This window comes from Empidonax traillii, unplaced genomic scaffold (assembly GCF_003031625.1).
Source record: "Empidonax traillii isolate 1590-97213 ecotype Southwest subspecies unplaced genomic scaffold, ASM303162v1 scaffold1408:size188406, whole genome shotgun sequence".
Lineage (NCBI taxonomy): Eukaryota > Metazoa > Chordata > Aves > Passeriformes > Tyrannidae > Empidonax > Empidonax traillii.
In genome coordinates, this window is record NW_020956601.1 from 165,565 (window position 1) to 182,016 (window position 16,452).

Here is a 16,452-nt window from a genome sequence, read left to right on the forward strand (position 1 = left end):
CAAAAATGGTGTTTGGAGGCTTCCAACAAAGGCCAGGGCTCCAAAGCAGAAAAAAGGCACTGTGTGCATTCAGGGGGCTATCTCAGGATGCTTTTTCAGTGTGAAATCTGAGTGGAGACATAGGTTTCACATCCAGGCTGCTATGTGACATTTAGTATATACAGAATAGAACATCCTAAGCTGGAAGGGACCCACAATGATCACTGAGTCCAGCTGCTGGCCCTGCATAGTGGTGACACTGGCTTTAAAGAGTGGTTGTGAGAACATCCTCACCCTCAGCTGTTTCCGTGGGTGTGGTGAGAAATGGATGGGGAACTCATCTGCCTGAAAAGGAAAGTTGTGCATACAGGATGCCCTTCCACCAGGCCCATTCCCTAATCCAGCTCCCAGCTCGGCCACACAAGCAGAAGTGCTGTCATAAGTTGTGTGGGGTAGCACAGGGCACAGATGGGCTGGAAGGGTCATGGGACAGAAGGGAAGGGGAGGAAAAGACAAGGAAAGCAAGGCCAAGACTGTAAGTGCCATAGTACCAATGCTCACCTCTTCACAACATCAAATCGTGGTCTTGACATTCTATTTTCTAGAATGTGTGCACAGAAACGTCTCAAGTGGTCTCAGCCATTAATAATGACGAGGTCTGGGCTCCCTCCCTCCTCAGTGCTGATAGATGGGTTGGAAATTACAGTTTTTCTCCTCTGACCCCAGAGAGATCTTGACACAGCTCAGCCTACATGCCTTGCCTGTCTGCAGGTACTCCAGTTAGGATGAATATCACCATTTGTAATGACCTTCAGGGGATACTTTCCCGGACTTTGCCTCTGACAGGATTCAGCAGCAGTCACTCCCTTAGCAGGCAGTAGGAGCAGACCTGCAGGTGGCACAGCTGGCAGTGTCCTGTCCCCTCCTGTCCACGCTGTCTGTGTTTGAGGGGTTTGACCTCAGCCTGGCGACTCAGCAGCCATCAGCAAGGGAAGCTCTTCAGGCATGTTCTGGGTGCACTCTGGGTGCAAATCCGAGTGCAGTAAGTGGGGACAAGCAAGAGATCCACTTCCAAATGCCCTTCTGGTCCAAACAAAAATCCTGTAGTAGCTGTATTCGATCTACTCTGCATTCCTCATGTTCTTCAGCTGTTTCCAGAAAGCAGAAAGGGTGAGCTCCTTTCTGAAACCTTTCTTCTATAAGAAAGGTGTTGCTAAAAGAACATATAGTACTGATGGATTCCTTTGGTTTTTCTTTCTCTGTTCATAATACTGAAATGATAACAAACACCTTCCCATTGAACTCACAAAGTGATTACCCATCTCACAGCACCAGTTGTACACAGGGTATGCTTCGTGACATAACTTACAAAACCTCCCCTGTCTGCCAACACACTCTGAAATCCACATTGTTCTGACCATATTAGGGTTTGTTTTGACCATTATTTTAATTGTAGTGTGATGGAAGATGGTTTGGTTTGTCTTTTTTATATTATTTTCTTTTTCCCCCACTGATTTTTTGGCACTTCAAGACAGAAAAACTTCAAAATAAGTCTTTGTGTCTGAGGCACTAATTTTCTAAAGCTAGAAAGGGCTGTAGAGATCGATTCTGAGAACATAGAACTGGAATCCAGCCCCTCCTCCAGTATTAATTAAATCTTTTATCCTATGCTGAACAAACAGCATATTAGGCCTTGCCACAATCCTCAGAGGTATTATTACCATAAAGCCAAGGAAGGCTTTAGGTCATTTAGCCAAAGTGATGTAAAATAAAAATCAGAGCATAAAATGTCCAGTTCTAGCTCCTACTATCTTGCCATCCCTGTGCCTGGCCTGGTGGCACACACAGCTGGGAGGGAAGTGCTTCTCCCTTCCTGGCCTTCCTCACACCGGACAAGAGCTGCAAACACCTCCTTTTTCATGGGCTGGGCTGCTCTGGCTTAGCAACTGAGCCTTTGTCACCTCCTGAGTCCCTGTACTGGGCAGTGAGCTCCAGGTCCCACTGAGAGAAACTCTTTGTCACCTGCTGAGGAGCAGAGGAGGAACTGGAGGGACAGCAGGACAGCATCACTGCAGAGCCAGGACACCCAGCTGCTGGCCCTGAGCTGCTGCATGGCTTCAGGACTTCTGTGCCTCACTTACCCGTTCAGAAAGCCTTGAGCCATTTCAGAGTTTCCAATATTTCCTATACATTTTTGGTCTAAAAGGAAGGTTAAAATAAGAATTGATTGAGGACCATCCTAAAATCTATGCTCTCTCTCTGTGGATAAATGTGGGGTATAACACCAAATGATCTTTATGGTCCTTTTTTTGCTTTAATACCAATAACAGATGGACTATTCTGTGTAAAGTTTAAATATTTTATTATTTTTTCCTTCCTAAACTTTATTCATATGCTTCTCCTTTTGAAGTCCCCAGCTAACAAATCCCACTAAAAAAAGGTTTGTTCCTAACGCTGCATAGGATTTTCTAAGCAGTTCTCTGGTTACCAGAGCAGATGATCAGTGTGGCACAAACGGGAAGGTTTGTCTCCATCTCAGCCGTGCCATCTGGTGGTGTTCGGCCTCTCCAAGGAACGAGGTCTCCTTGCACCATCTAGTGGCCTCAAAGCCATTTTCTGTTCTCACCCCAGGTCACCAACAAGCGCCAATAATTGAAGACAGAGACGAGTTATTTGCTATTTCAGGTAATAAGTGAACACAGGAAATACAAAAAGCAAACTTATCTACACAAACATAATGAGGTTTTTTTTAATAATAAATTATTCCCCCCTCCCATATTTATTTAATATGGCCACTGTTCAAAGCACAGATTGCAGAACTCATTAGAAAGAAAACAAGGAGAAAAATTCTTTCACAATAATACCAAAAAAGGCTTAAGTCCAACCTCAGTTCTGAGGGTGGACACTATGGGAGGTTAGACTGTAATCATTGTCACACTTCCTGCCTTTTGCAGTGGTGTAATAACAGCTTTGCTATCCTCCAGAGAGGGGTAGAACTGTGAGAGTGAGGATACAGAGAGAGTATCTCATCCTCCTGAGTGAAGAATGGAAAGAAAGGGACCTTTCTAAGGAGAAATATTAAAGACAAAGATAATTTTCCATAAGACATCTCTATTATTTTTCAGTAGCACCTGTAATAATGAAAGAGACTTCTGCAATCACAGCTCCTATTTCACTGGGAATTTCTTTTCTGGAATACACCACAGCTGTTTCACAGATCTACTCAATCACCCAGTGACACATATTTGTAGACGTGCCATAAAGATTTTTCCTTTCTTGCTCAGCCAGCAGAGGCAGGAAGTGATAAGGGCTGCTTTAGTTGCAGAGATTCCTGCTGCAGCAGGCATGGAGCTGCAAACTGCCAGATAAATGATGGGGACTTAAGGTCCCTATCTAAGATGCTCCAAAGAACTGCCACAATCAAAATAATAAACGCCAGAAATAATAATTATTAACAGAATTCAAGAAGTCTGACCCCAATCCCGTGCTGGGTTTATAATTTCATCTTTTTTTCTGACTTTGACAGAGCTGCTTCCCTCTGAAACTCCTGAAAGTGAAATAAGAATCAGGGCCCAAATTTTTGGACCTCCTTATTTATAGTTGAGCTGCTCTGAAAGGTTGTATAGCCCCTTGGTGATCCTGCTCAGGTGAGATTTGTAGATCAAAGCAGATTTGACCAAAGCCAGCCACTTAAATTCCTCCTGTGTGAAGTGGGAGACTGAAGAATTTTACAGGAGCAGACTACCTAATTTTTTTTATTACACCTTTTTTCCAAACAGTAGAAACTCCAAGAACAGCGTGGTTTCTAGCATGTTTTCCTGTTCCCATCAGTAAAAGCTTATAATTGAAAAAATAAAATGCCTGACTTAAAAAAAAATGGACTTCAATCAAGTCAAAGTGTTCATTTGAACATCATCCCTGAAATCTACTTTAAAATCACCTGGAGACTGAGTTTAATTACTTCCTTAGTTGCTGTGTTTATAGTACTGTTATTATTGATGCTTCTGCTTCCCTGTTCTCTTTTAATGGAAAACAAGGCCAACAGAGGGAATATCCAGGCTTCTCCAAGGAAGCAGCAAACCTCTGACCCCATCCCAGGGTGAGCCTTGGTGCCCCACGGAGCACATCACTGTTCTCTGGCTCTGCCAGAGGATCCAGGGAATGCTGGAACATTGATGGGGAGCTCTGTCCAAAGCCAATGACAACAACAAACACAGCCACAAAAATAATTAATAACCACATGAACGCTCAATGTAGGTATAAGACACACCTAAATGTTTGTATGATTTTGACCAAGAAGAACTTGCATTTGATTGAGCAATCTTCCTGTCTCCAGAGTCTCTGATCATGTCCTGATTGCAGTCAGTGCTGCTGGCCTAGGAAAATATCCAGCCCTTTCATGAGAAAAAGAAAAGAGAAGTAACAACCATCAGTAATTTAGCCAGTTTTGTGTGGAAATTTAGCCAGTTTTGTGTGGAAAAAAACGTTCCCATGACAGGACAGTTCAGGCATGAAATGGCTCTTCTAACACCAAGATCGAGGTGATTAATGGCCAAACATATTCTAGTCATCACTTCTCCCTAAATCTGTTTTTCCTAAAGGCACCACGAGCTTTTCCACAGATTTCAAGAAGATCAGAATTCAGCCCTCTGTTTCTTTAGTAGCATTTAGAAGTGGCTTTTCTATAAGGCACACACACGTATGCATGGCAGTTCTTAGTCTCTTTGAACACAAAATGTGTTCATTTAGTCAGCAAATTGCTGTAAAAACTTTTGGCATGTAACTTTTCTTGCAGAGCAGGTAGAAAAGAGGTGCTGTTGGCTGTCAAATGTTAGCCCAAACATGCACTTTTTATTTACAGACACAGTCAGAAAATCACAGTTCTTAGTACAGTAAATCATGTCCTGCTCTTAAACTCCACGGAAAATTCAAGAGTTCCATTCGCTCTCTTATTTTCTCTTCCCAGTAACTACAAAGCTGTCATACCTTAAGCCTATTTAAACTGTCTGAGAAACATTTCTATCAAGAATGACACATATTGCTTTGCCTGAAGTAGATCATACCAGAGCTTAGTGTTCTCCTGGGAGATAAGGACAAACCTGGAATGAGCCCTGGAGAAAGACAGTCCTCCTTCATCAGCAGAGGAGCCTGACATGTCACCGTCTCTGTGTGAGAAGCTGGAGTTGTAACAACAGCAAGGAGAGATCACAAAGAACTTTATCTTTCGTGTCATTCCCCTTTTACTCCCGTGAATGTCTTGTCTCTTGGAGCCATTCAAAGATGAAATTGCTAAAACCTTGTCACAAGCCCTCTTTTGACCATCAGCATTTTGCTATTCAGACAAAAATCCCCCTGTAAGTCCTGATTTGCTCTGAAAACACTTACAGCTTTTAGCTGGCAAGTGTATTTGGAAAACTATCCATTCAGCATCAGTGAAATCTAGGCAGTCAGTGCTGCCCTGAGATTTTGGGTGATTGTGAGAGAGAAAACCAGCCTAAAACCATGTGGAACATCAGGCTGGTGAGCAGAAGGTTTCATACATACACCGAATTTCCCAAACTCCAAAATACTTTTAGTAGCAACATCTTCTATTGCTTGCCACAAGAAAAGTGTAAAGTGGGACAGGAGTGTCTTATACCCACCATGACAGCCCCAGCCTCCAACCCTGGCACTGTTTCCGAAATCTTTTCTGTCACATGTGACAAAAGGCAGTGAGCAGGTGGCACAGACCAGAGAACTTGATGACAGTCTGCATTGCAGGGCAGATCAAATAACTCTCTTCCAGCAGCACATCAAGCACACTGGCAATTTTCTATGCTGATTTTGTGGTGTTCTCTCTCTCAGTTTTCCTGTTCACACAGGACTTTGTGGAAGCAGATAATGTAATGAATCAGTGTTGTTAGATAACGTTGTTACCCTGATTTCTCATCAGTGGATGCCTAACACAGCAATTCATTTTTCACTGTCAAATTGCTTCTCTTTTCTTCTTGCTTTGCTTTCCCTTCTTTTCTTGCCCGTTTCTTTCCGTTTCCTCTGGACTCTGGCACATCCTGAAGATTCACAGACATAAAGTTTGATGCACAAGTTCAGTGCTGGAAGGATTCTGTCTGTGACCATACACTGCGAGTTTCAACAGCTTGAAAAAGCCTGAACTAGCCTCAAAAGAACTAGATCTTATCTACTGACAGACTGAATTTTTAACTCAAAGAAAACACAGTTCAGATTCACAAGCAAATCCATAAGCACACAAGCCAAAAAACATTTGTTTAAGCACTTCCTAAAACTTTCTAATGAATACCACGTGCAGACAGCCAGCTATTGGCACGTACAAACAATGCAGTCATGGACTTCACTGCTCAGGAAGATTTGCATATAGACCTCAGGCTGCCATCCCAAAGATATTGGCTTCATATATGAGAGATCTGTTGTCTTCACATAATTATTATTTGCTATGAGTGATGGAGCAAATTCCTTCTCTTTCTGTCACCATCTGTGCCTATATACTTTAACAAAGATAACTGAAATTTATTCTCAGCAGCTTCATCTCCCTTGCTCTGCATATAATGCAGGCTGTCATTTTGGATGGCTTGAAAAATACTTTTTCTACCTTTCTACTGTGGAGTAGAATAATGATAAACATGATGATGTTGATGATGATAATAATAGTTATATACATATATGAATTATATATCTATGAATTTTATATCTATATATGAATTTTATATATATATATGAATAACACCTAAAAATATTTCGTTTATAAAAGCCAGAGAAAACAATTATACACATTGTTCTAGGTTCACAAAACACTCCTAATTCATACAACAGCCATGCATGTTACATTTCATGCACACTGTGGTCTGAAAATGAGGATCACAAGGTATGCAAGGAACCTGGAAGCAAAGAGGCCTGTAGGGACTCCTCTCAGCTGGAGTCCCAGCCTTTGGCTCTGCTGAGCCTGCCCCCATGCACGCTATTAGCTTGTTCTTGTGATGTGGGAGCATCTCCACCTGGAACAAGTTGAAAAAGCATGAAGGCCATCAAAGTGCTATCAGATGTTATTAACACTGAGCCCACTAAAATCTGGACTACATCTGAGCTCCTGGCACACAGATGACAATTCCTGTGTCGCACTGAGAATTTCCTGAAGTATTGCTCACACAAAAGATGCTTCTGAATGAATTGTCGTTCTCTAAATTACAGAGCAGAGAATAAAAGGAATATTTCTGATGGTTTCATTAATGGCTTTCCAGTCCAGACCCCGAATCTTCTTTCTGCCACTGTTTTCTCTCTCAGGAGGTTTCTTGCACAGACTCCTCTGCCCTCCCCGTGGTTGCTGATGGTGAGACCTGTGTTGGAGCCCATCAACCATAACCCCTGTGCTGGCCTAAGCAGGGCTCTCCAACCCCAGGCTGGCTGCACAAACCTTCCCAAGCTGGAGGCACCAGCCCTCACCACATTTTCAGTCTCTCAAGCATCTCTTCACCATATTTATGTCTGTATAGAAAATGACCCCATCTTCTGCCACTGCTGTCATTTTCTCCCTCTAACCCTCCTGCCCAAAGATTGTTTTCTGCTTCTTTCCCTCATCTGCCAACCTTCCATTTGTAATTCCCACACCAGGAATACCCTCCTCCTTGCTCCTAAGTGCTCGTGACAGCTGGCCATCTTGGCCCAATCAGGAGTGATTGATCCAGCATCCTCCAGCACCAAGTGCATTTGATCTGTAAAGCTCTCCAGCTGGGTCTGTAATAACTCATATCCGCTGTGGGTTACACATCAAGCAACCCTTTCCCCATCAGTCACGTCTCTCCTGATAGAAAAGTTCTTCAATGAACCCCTTCACATCTAGTCCACCAGCTCATGCAGGACATGATGGAAAAAAAGTTATGAAAAGCAATATTTTGTACTGCTTTGATGCAAACAAAGCTGATCTCCATGTCAATTTTTTTGAATCAAAACTTCTGTGGTCAGAGACTGTGAATTTTTCTAGGATTTAGTCCATGGTAAGAGCAGTCAGCTCATAAACATTTATTCCTGAGGCTCACTAAATGAGCCATTGATCACTATTGTGTTTCATTTTCATGAACTCTGTGGCTTTGTTTACTGAGCCACGTTCAGACCCTGCCATACAGACAGATCTGCAGCTGTCACTGTCAGCACAGGGCTCCTGCACGCTGCTCTGGCATGTGGGAAACTGGCTCCCAACTCTGAGAGCAAGAGAGTCAGGACCAGATGTTCCTTCGTGTGAGATCAGTGTTTCAGTGCACCTGAGCAGAGGAGATAAATACCTTTTCAAACCTGGCAATGAGATGTGTGTCCAGCTCTCCACCCTCCTTTAGGTTTATGACACGAGCCAAACAACCATGTTATATTTACTGAGGACAGGTTGTGTTATCCAAATCACAGTTTTTGGTGATGTGTTTTGCACAGTCAGACTTGTTTTGCTGGTTTGTCTACCTGGCCCACAAATGTGAAACCAAGTATCTTTTCCAAAGTTAGATTTGCTGAATTTATAGCAATGTGTTTCTATGCATCACAGGCATGGAAATCAGGCCCAAATGAGATGGTGCAGACCAATATTCTGCCTCTGAGAAAGAGCAGGTTGCAAAGGAAGAACACAAGGAGAGTAAAGTATGTAGAGAGGCTTCCTCCTCATCTCACAGTTTGGAATTCAGTGATTATTAAACCAGCATAGTTATCTTTGTATTTCATTGCTTTTCAAGTTTTTCTTTCTTGGTTTTGTCCCATCTCCCACTGACCTTATGTGAACTTTTAAACTCCACATCCTCCCATGCCAAGGAGTATCTAAGGCTTAATTACACATTGTGTGAAGCACCATTTTCTCTTCTTTCTGTCTCTTGTCTTAAACCTATCACATGTGGGTTTCATTTGGCAGCCCAAGCTCTCATAATGAAAGATATTTAAACATCATTCCATCATTTCTTATTTCCCTTCTCTGTGCCCTTGTAACTTTACACATCTCCCCATCAATCTCTCACCTCTTTTCAGACTAGACAGCTACTGCATGGGTCTTGTATGGAAGTTGTTCCCTATCTTTGTTCATCTTTTACCCTGGTCTATAATCTTTTTCCAAATTTATGTATTCCTTGGGAAGTGAAGGACCAGAACTGTGCATTCTATTGAACAGTCAGGTGCATTACTGTTTATAGAGGGTGATGGTGTCGTGATTTGTTCTCTCTCCTTCTATAAAATACATCTTTATCCCCCATAAGTGACACCTTCTATAGGAAGGAAAGCTGTTTACTGCCACCCCTTGGCCATAACTAGAACGAACTGATGCAGAATCTTTATTGCAAATCCAGCCAAAATTCCCTGAATCCATAAAATAAATGTGAAGGTGTTAAGGTACCATGTCAATGAGAAATCTACAGGGGTTGAACTGAGGATCAACTGCTCTCCATAAACAAGATCTCACTGATATGAGAGAAACAAATTAATCTGTATAAAGATCAGTTCTTAGAAATGCTGACAGTGTTAGGCCTATCACAAGGAAAAACCTTGAGGAAAGGAAATGCAGTTCTCTGACCCAAAACTCACTAAATCATCCAAGTCCTTTCACTGATTTCTGAAGACTTGGTTCCAAAGCTCTTCACTGATTGTAATTTAAAGACATAAAGTAATATGGGAACAGTTATATGAACAGAGGGACTTTCTATGTAAAGCCAAAATCACAGAAAACATAAAAAAGTTAACGGGAGTTTCTTCCAGCTGATGTATTTTTATTGTTATTTTTATAAATCACTTTTCTATATACTATCAGTCATTATATCTTTTGCATATAATCAGTGCTTAATTGCATCTAATTTTTAATAAGGACTGAATACATATTACCATGTACATGGAGTATAAGAGACATAAGATGCCATGTAAATGTATTGGAAATCTCAGTTTCAAATGGCATATTTGCTAATGGAGAATAATGTACATTCTGACATAATCACACATTTTTTATTATCTAGAGATATCATTCACATTCAATGGGCATGCATATCATCTACAAGTTAAAAGGTGGGTAATTAAAGTCAGTGGTTTCTTATATAATAATTACACAGTTTTATTCTGAATTCTTATTTTTTGTGAAAAAATCTGTCATTCATAACTCACTTCAGATTATGAATAATACAGGAAAAATCTTGAAGAAACAACGTTATTTGTGAATTGATGTGCTCCCCAAGTGCATAAGCACAGGATCCTCCCCACACTGCAGTGAAACAGGTAGGCTTTTCTTTCCACAAGTGGGCCAAGAAGCTCCCAGAAGTCGAGCAGTCTGTGCAGAGTGAAATCTGGGTTAGGAGTGAGGAGTTCTGTAATCAGTGTACCAGCACATGCTTCTTTATCAGCAGAGATGGAGCTCCATTTCAGGCTGTCATCACCTCCAGGTTTGCTGTGTGCCTTCCCCAGATGCCACCTCAGGAGATGAGCTTGTCATAAGCACCCCTATAGCTGGACATCATGGGACACACATTGACACCATGGGACACATATTGACACCATGCTGAGCTCAGGTGTGATAAATCAAAAGGAGTGCATTCAGCCCTGTACAAAGGAACAATTTTCTGACTGACTTCTGGACAGGTGACAGCGAAAGATGTGAAAATGTGGTGTTCTTCCTTTCAATTTAACCCTTGTCTGTCCCATTCCGAGGTGTGATGTTTGCAATACACACACAGTCACAGCAGAAGAGCAGATGGGCTCAGAGTTGTCCTCCCCATCATCGCTCCGAGGATGAATCAGATGCCAGCAGCACACTGCAAAAGTTCAGTACTGACAACCACAACCAAGCTGTCCCTGCCTGCAAGAACGTAGCTGGACAAGTACCAAAAAAAAAAAATAAATCTTGAATTGGCTTGCTGTGGGAGGGAGGACAGAAAGGCTGCTGAAAGTCAGAGCTTTGAAAAATATGTTAGGGAGCACTGGCAGGGAGAGCCTTCAGCTTCTTCATCATGCAGCATCTTCTTGGATTCTGTAGTAGATGGGACTCTGCTGGAAAGAACTCCCTGGAGATTCCTTCACCAAGTGAATTCTGAGGTATTCAGCCATTTTACAGTAATTGCTCAGAGGAAATCATAATAAAATATGGCACCTGCCAGCCCAAGGCAGAAATGCACTGAAACAGTTTCATCTCATTGCAGTGGCCAATGCTTACAAGTGAAGGAGAAATGAATGCTCTTATTTTGGATATATCTTCTTTGATGGCATCTTTTTCTCTGCACAAAATGAAATTACCTTTTTATACAAAACAATTAAGCGATCTTGGCCCAGCTTAAAAGCAATGAAGACAATTTCCATGCCAATAATAATATAAAGGGAAAAGAACAAGAAAAACTTGGGATGTTCCAGCTGTGTATCTCCAAATCCAATAGTGGTCAAGGTGATAAAGCAGAAATAAAAGGCTTCCTGAAAATCCAAATTGGATTCCCACTTTGGAAGAATAGCAGCTGCACAGGAGATGTACACGAAGATAACGAGCACCATTAACACAATGGGCACATCTAATTTTTCTAATTCTTTCCCTATTTTGTCAAAATTCTCGATTACTCTGGACATTGTCTTTCCCCTGGCAAGTTCAGGACATGAACTCCATCTCTCAATGCTTTTATTTCTCACTGGTTTTGTTTGCTCATTTTCTCTGGCAATTAACATTTCAAACAGTTCAACATTGCGATATTTGATCGGCCTCCTTTTGCCACTGGGCTGACTTTTCAGCACTTCCATAATTGTCAGGGGCTCATTGATGACTATTTTAGACTGTGCTCTGGACTTCAGTTCATTCCTTTTGTTACATGTGGACCCAGAGTAGAGTTTGGAGGCCAGAAGTTTTGCCTGCAGTTTTCTGAATTCATTGTATGACTTGGATAAAACGGTCGCAAGGATGTCTCCCATGTCTGTCAGGACCAAGAACATCAGAGGGATACCAAACAAAGCATACAACATACAGAGATATTTCCCAATCCGTGTCACAGGGTAGGTATTGCCATAACCTTGAACAATAACAAGAAGAGGAGGAGAAGGGAAAGGGAGAGAAAGATAACATTGTGATTTATTAGGTATTCACGTCCTCTGGGCTTTTTATTGCTGTCAGTTTTTTGAAAGTCAGTTTTTAGTCCAAAGCTTACTGTTCTTTTTGGCTTTGTTTTGAGGCTGTTAAAATTTCTGAGTCCCAGACATTTGATACTAATGCAGGGATCCTACATCTCCAAGCACTTTGAAGTTTGGAGTTTGCCAGTTCTGTTGAATTAACTCTTCCTACCTTGTCTGCACCTTATCAGCTTCAGTGCTTACCTGTCTGAAAACAAGAGGCTGTTTAAGGAGGAGAAAGAGAAAGTTTAGGCCAGCCCAAAACTGGTGTGCAGTCTCTCTCCTGCTGGAGACTGCTCTGAGGAAGATTTCCTGACCTGGGTTAGGGAGGAACCATAGGCAGGACAACGAGAGAGGTCTTAGGCCCATGGGTCACTGCCCAGGGGATTTGAGCTGAGGGCTGAGCTCAGAGGGACAACAGCTGCTCTGGGAGAAGCTAATGGACCTTGCAGGAGGATCTGAGGGGTTATCTCCTGGCCAGCCCCAAGGATCTCACAACACGACTCAATGTTTTCTGGGGATGAAACTCCATGAGCTCCAGGAAGATTCAGATCAGATGTGTAAATTTGAAACCAGGACAGCACTATGGATCAGACTGGGACAATGAGACCCATAAGTCCAACTTAATTTCTCAATCAAGCCCGCTCGTGATGCAGGGTAAGGTGATAACAGATTTGAAATTGTCCCTAGCTCATCAGCTCTAGCTCTAATGGCACATGCTGCACTGACTTTGTGTTTGTTCTGACTTCACAGAGTCCCTCAAATGTACTCAGAACAGGGGATCAAGTGAGGAAGCATGTGTTTATCAAATGAGGAAATGCATGTTTACCCTGGAGGATTAAAGCTTACAAATATCAATTACAACAAACAGGGGAACACTACCAGACACAGCCTTAACGGTAGCAGAAAATATGTCCTTCCCCTAAATTCAATTTGGATATTTATATTTCCTTCCTCTAACATGCTTCATTTTACAACTTAAATTGTAAGTTAGTGCTTTTCCATTATATTGAGAGAAAACATCAGTATTATAGTAACTGCATTAAATTTTAACAACCATTTTTCTCCTCATCCTCCAAAAAGACATAAAGCATTTCTTCTCTCCCTTCAAAAACATTGCTCTTTTCTAGATGATCTTCTAGGACAAGTATCTAGCCTGTAAGATTATTAGCCCATATGCTAAGGTATGGTTTCCTTCATTTACTTTATCCGTTCATGTTTTCACTAATGGTTGCCACAGCCTTTGGTCTGAACCCAATCTCAGGCCCTGCTTTGCTGTGAGGAACTGAAATACTATTTATTCTTGGTCACTCTGTTCCCCACAGGCCAATATTTCCCATCCAGCTTTGATTCTGACAAATTTAGATAGACAGTTCCTGTACTTGTCAGCATTTGAGAAAGATTAGCAAAAGGATAAAAGTAGTTTTGGGAATGAGCATGAGGAATTGTATTTAAGAATGCAGAGGCAGCCAAAATCAGAGCAGATGTTTCTATTTGATCTAGTTCCTCCATGGAAATATGAAGTCAGAATAAAAGAATTCAGAGGTGTCGCTTAAACACTATCATGTGCTGTTAACCCAGAGAATTATGAACAACACCATGGTTAATGAAAGACCCATACATTAAGGAAGATGAATTACACATCAACAGCATGGAAGCAGTTGAAAAGCAATATATGCATTATGAATTATCTTTTCCAGTGCAGAAAACATTATCCAATGGAACACACAACAAGGATAAGGTTTGGCTGAAAAATGGAGCTTTCTTTCTACTTTAACATAATAGTTCTGTGTATATGTCCTACATGAGTATGTGTTATAGTATACATGTGATGATGCAGCTAATTAATGTGTACCATCACTAGTTACTGAATTCTGACTTGTTTCTGTGACTCAGCTACATCTCTGCAACCGACGTTTACAAAACTGCTTGCAGACTCATCATCAATACTCAGAAGAAAAATTCAAGGGGATCTGGGTTTTGGGTTTAGGAGAGGGGTTTTTGTTTGTTTAGAGCTTTTCTAATTCTCTGGAAGAAAGTCATTAGAGAAAACAGCAACAGCAATTTATTCTGTAAAGTGTTACTTTACCTCTGAACTTACCCACAGTCGTGAACACTGTGCAGCAAAAAAAGAGAGACCCAAAGAAACTCCATTTGTCTTTTGGATTGACAAACCAGTCTTGTTGAGCTGTGTTGAGAAGATCATGGATTTTTTTCTTAAACTTCACCTCATTTTCTGTCATGTTATCTGTCACAGTCACAGCAGGAGACACAGTGAGTGTTTGCAGACCATCACTGAGAGAGCAGCCAGTATGTTATTCCAGGGAAGTTTACTCCAGCTGAGAATTAGCTTATATTCTTTTAGAAGATAAAAATACTCACCTTCTTGCCCTCCCCTTTCAACCCCCCCATTCCTGAAAAAATCAGGTGGGTTCAGTGGCTTTAGTGAATAAAGAAATAAGGAACAAATAAACACAAGCAGAAAGAAGCAGGACAGGAAGACTGAATAATCAGCTTCCAGCCTGAATGTCCTATTTCATTTTGGACTCCCCAGGAGATTGGTCTTCTTTTGACACAAAGGCATCAGAAATGTGGAGTCAGCAGTAGGAAAATTATATGAACCACTTGGATGTCACTGCCCAGCACTCTGCTGCGAATCCCAGAGCCTGCAGCCCGTGGCTGAGCCTTGCTTGAAAGGACATTATCTACAGCGTTGATTGCCCCAAACAGATCACTGTGTCAGCACAGCTACCTGAGTGAAACTCCAAGGCTGTGAACGAGCCCCAGCACAGATCCAGGAGGATTTACAGCCCTTCTCTTCCTCTCTACCCCCTCCAGCAGCACCACTGGGTCTGGGGTGCAGAACTGCACCTCTCTCACCCTGAGCATCCCATCACCAGAGGGTTGGTGGGTGGCTCAGAGCAGGGGAGGGGGAGCTGCAGAAACTTTCTGAGATAGAGATTTCAGTCCCCAGAAAACAGAAGGAAACACCACAGGAATCTCAGCTGGTCTTCCTGGACCTTAGGTAACCTGGGCAAAAGGGAGAACACAGGCACCTCAGCAAAGTCTTTCCAGGCAGGAGCACAGGGGCTGGGGAAGCTTGCAGTTAAAAATCACAGCTAAGGAAGGAAACAGCAGTTATTAGCCAGGCAGAGAAAAATCCTGCTTGCAGGGTCAGCTGTCTGTATTTTGAAGAATGTCTTCAAAAGCAAAAATTCTCATTCCAAAAGCGAGAGAATGAGTGACTCCCTGTATAATTAAATCATTTTGAAATTCCAGTACATACCTGATAAACTTCTGCCGAGGTACGTCAGATTCTGCAGAAAATGTCTATAGTCGTCATTAAATTCTACCTTCCGGTTCCCTTCAATGTGGGAAAACATGAGAGCCCCCAGAAAAGCATAGATGACAAGAGACAGAATGAAGCAGGCATGAGGAAACACTGCCCAAAATAGTTTTTTACATGCTGTTTTACCTTGCAGATGCTGGGATGTTGATGCCATCCTAAGCTTGCCTTTTTTTTTTTTTTTTTTTAAATATGTAATTTTGTGGAGAAGACACAGCTTTTAGAGAGAATGATGAGGATGTAAAAGCTTTTGCATCCTAGAAAAGCTTCTCCTGCGAAAACAAGGATTGTTCTGCCTCAGGCTCTCAGATCACATGTCCTTATAAGTGAAGATTGCACTACAGTCCCAGTGGAAAAGGAACACAACTAATCAAGCCTTGAAATACTTCACAGTTGATGCCACGCCACTCTATCCCTGAATTACTATTGATCAGCCAGCACTGTAATGCACGTGGATTACCAGCTTCTATCAGTTGGCACTGGAGCCAATTCATGTTTAAAGTTTCTTGTCCTGAACTACCATTTCCCATTGACACAGTAGAAATGTTTCCAGCTCCCAGGAGGGAAAATGCACACTGTAAGGGACGGATTTTTTAAGAGATTTCTCCCAGAAATTAAGAGGAAAATTTAAAATTTATCGAAAGAAGGGTATGGCACTAATTGTTGTCATCTCTGGGCAGACTGTATAACAATTAATTTCTCTTTCAGAGGGTTAGAGAATCTCTCTATACCATGCAGTCTCTGTGGAGGAGGCCTTTTGATTTTTAAATTTTTTTTCTCAAAAAAAAAAAAAAGAAAAAGTCAATAAGGTTTTTCCTAGTTCTCACTTGATTAAAATCTTGTTATATTAATAGAAGTTTCAATTATGAAACTCCCACTGATCGTAGTAAGCAAGAATTGTAGCATTCAGTTCAAGTTTAGTGATCTTTGCAAAATATATCCAACTTTAAAAATAAAACCTTTCTTTTCATCCATCACTCTAAAACACTTGGAGCAACAAGCACTATGGCTGCCCTTTTGCAATG

At 41.7% G+C, this 16,452-nt stretch overlaps 1 protein-coding gene across 1 annotated transcript; it reads right to left on the reverse strand.

The window, feature by feature from the left end:
• Positions 1 to 11,129: 11,129 nt before the first annotated feature.
• KCNK18 (potassium two pore domain channel subfamily K member 18) lies at positions 11,130 to 15,584 on the reverse strand. The gene is made up of 3 exons (XM_027907144.1): positions 15,368 to 15,584; positions 14,183 to 14,329; positions 11,130 to 11,984 (listed from the first exon to the last, which is right to left on the reverse strand). The coding sequence occupies exons 1-3, from the start codon at positions 15,582 to 15,584 to the stop codon at positions 11,173 to 11,175; spliced, it is 1,176 nt and encodes a 391-aa protein (XP_027762945.1). The 3' UTR covers positions 11,130 to 11,172.
• Between the last annotated feature and the right edge of the window lie 868 nt (positions 15,585 to 16,452).

Bases quoted from the DNA above. Each gene is read 5' to 3' on its own strand.
- KCNK18 (XM_027907144.1), bottom strand. From the start codon at position 15,584: ATGGCATCAACATCCCAGCATCTGCAAGGTAAAACAGCATGTAAAAAA. The intron at 14,330-15,367 runs GTATGTACTGGA...TGACTGTGACAG, and splicing joins CCTCGGCAGAAGTTTATCAG to ATAACATGACAGAAAATGAG. The intron at 11,985-14,182 runs GTAAGTTCAGAG...TTATTGTTCAAG, and splicing joins CACAGTGTTCACGACTGTGG to GTTATGGCAATACCTACCCT.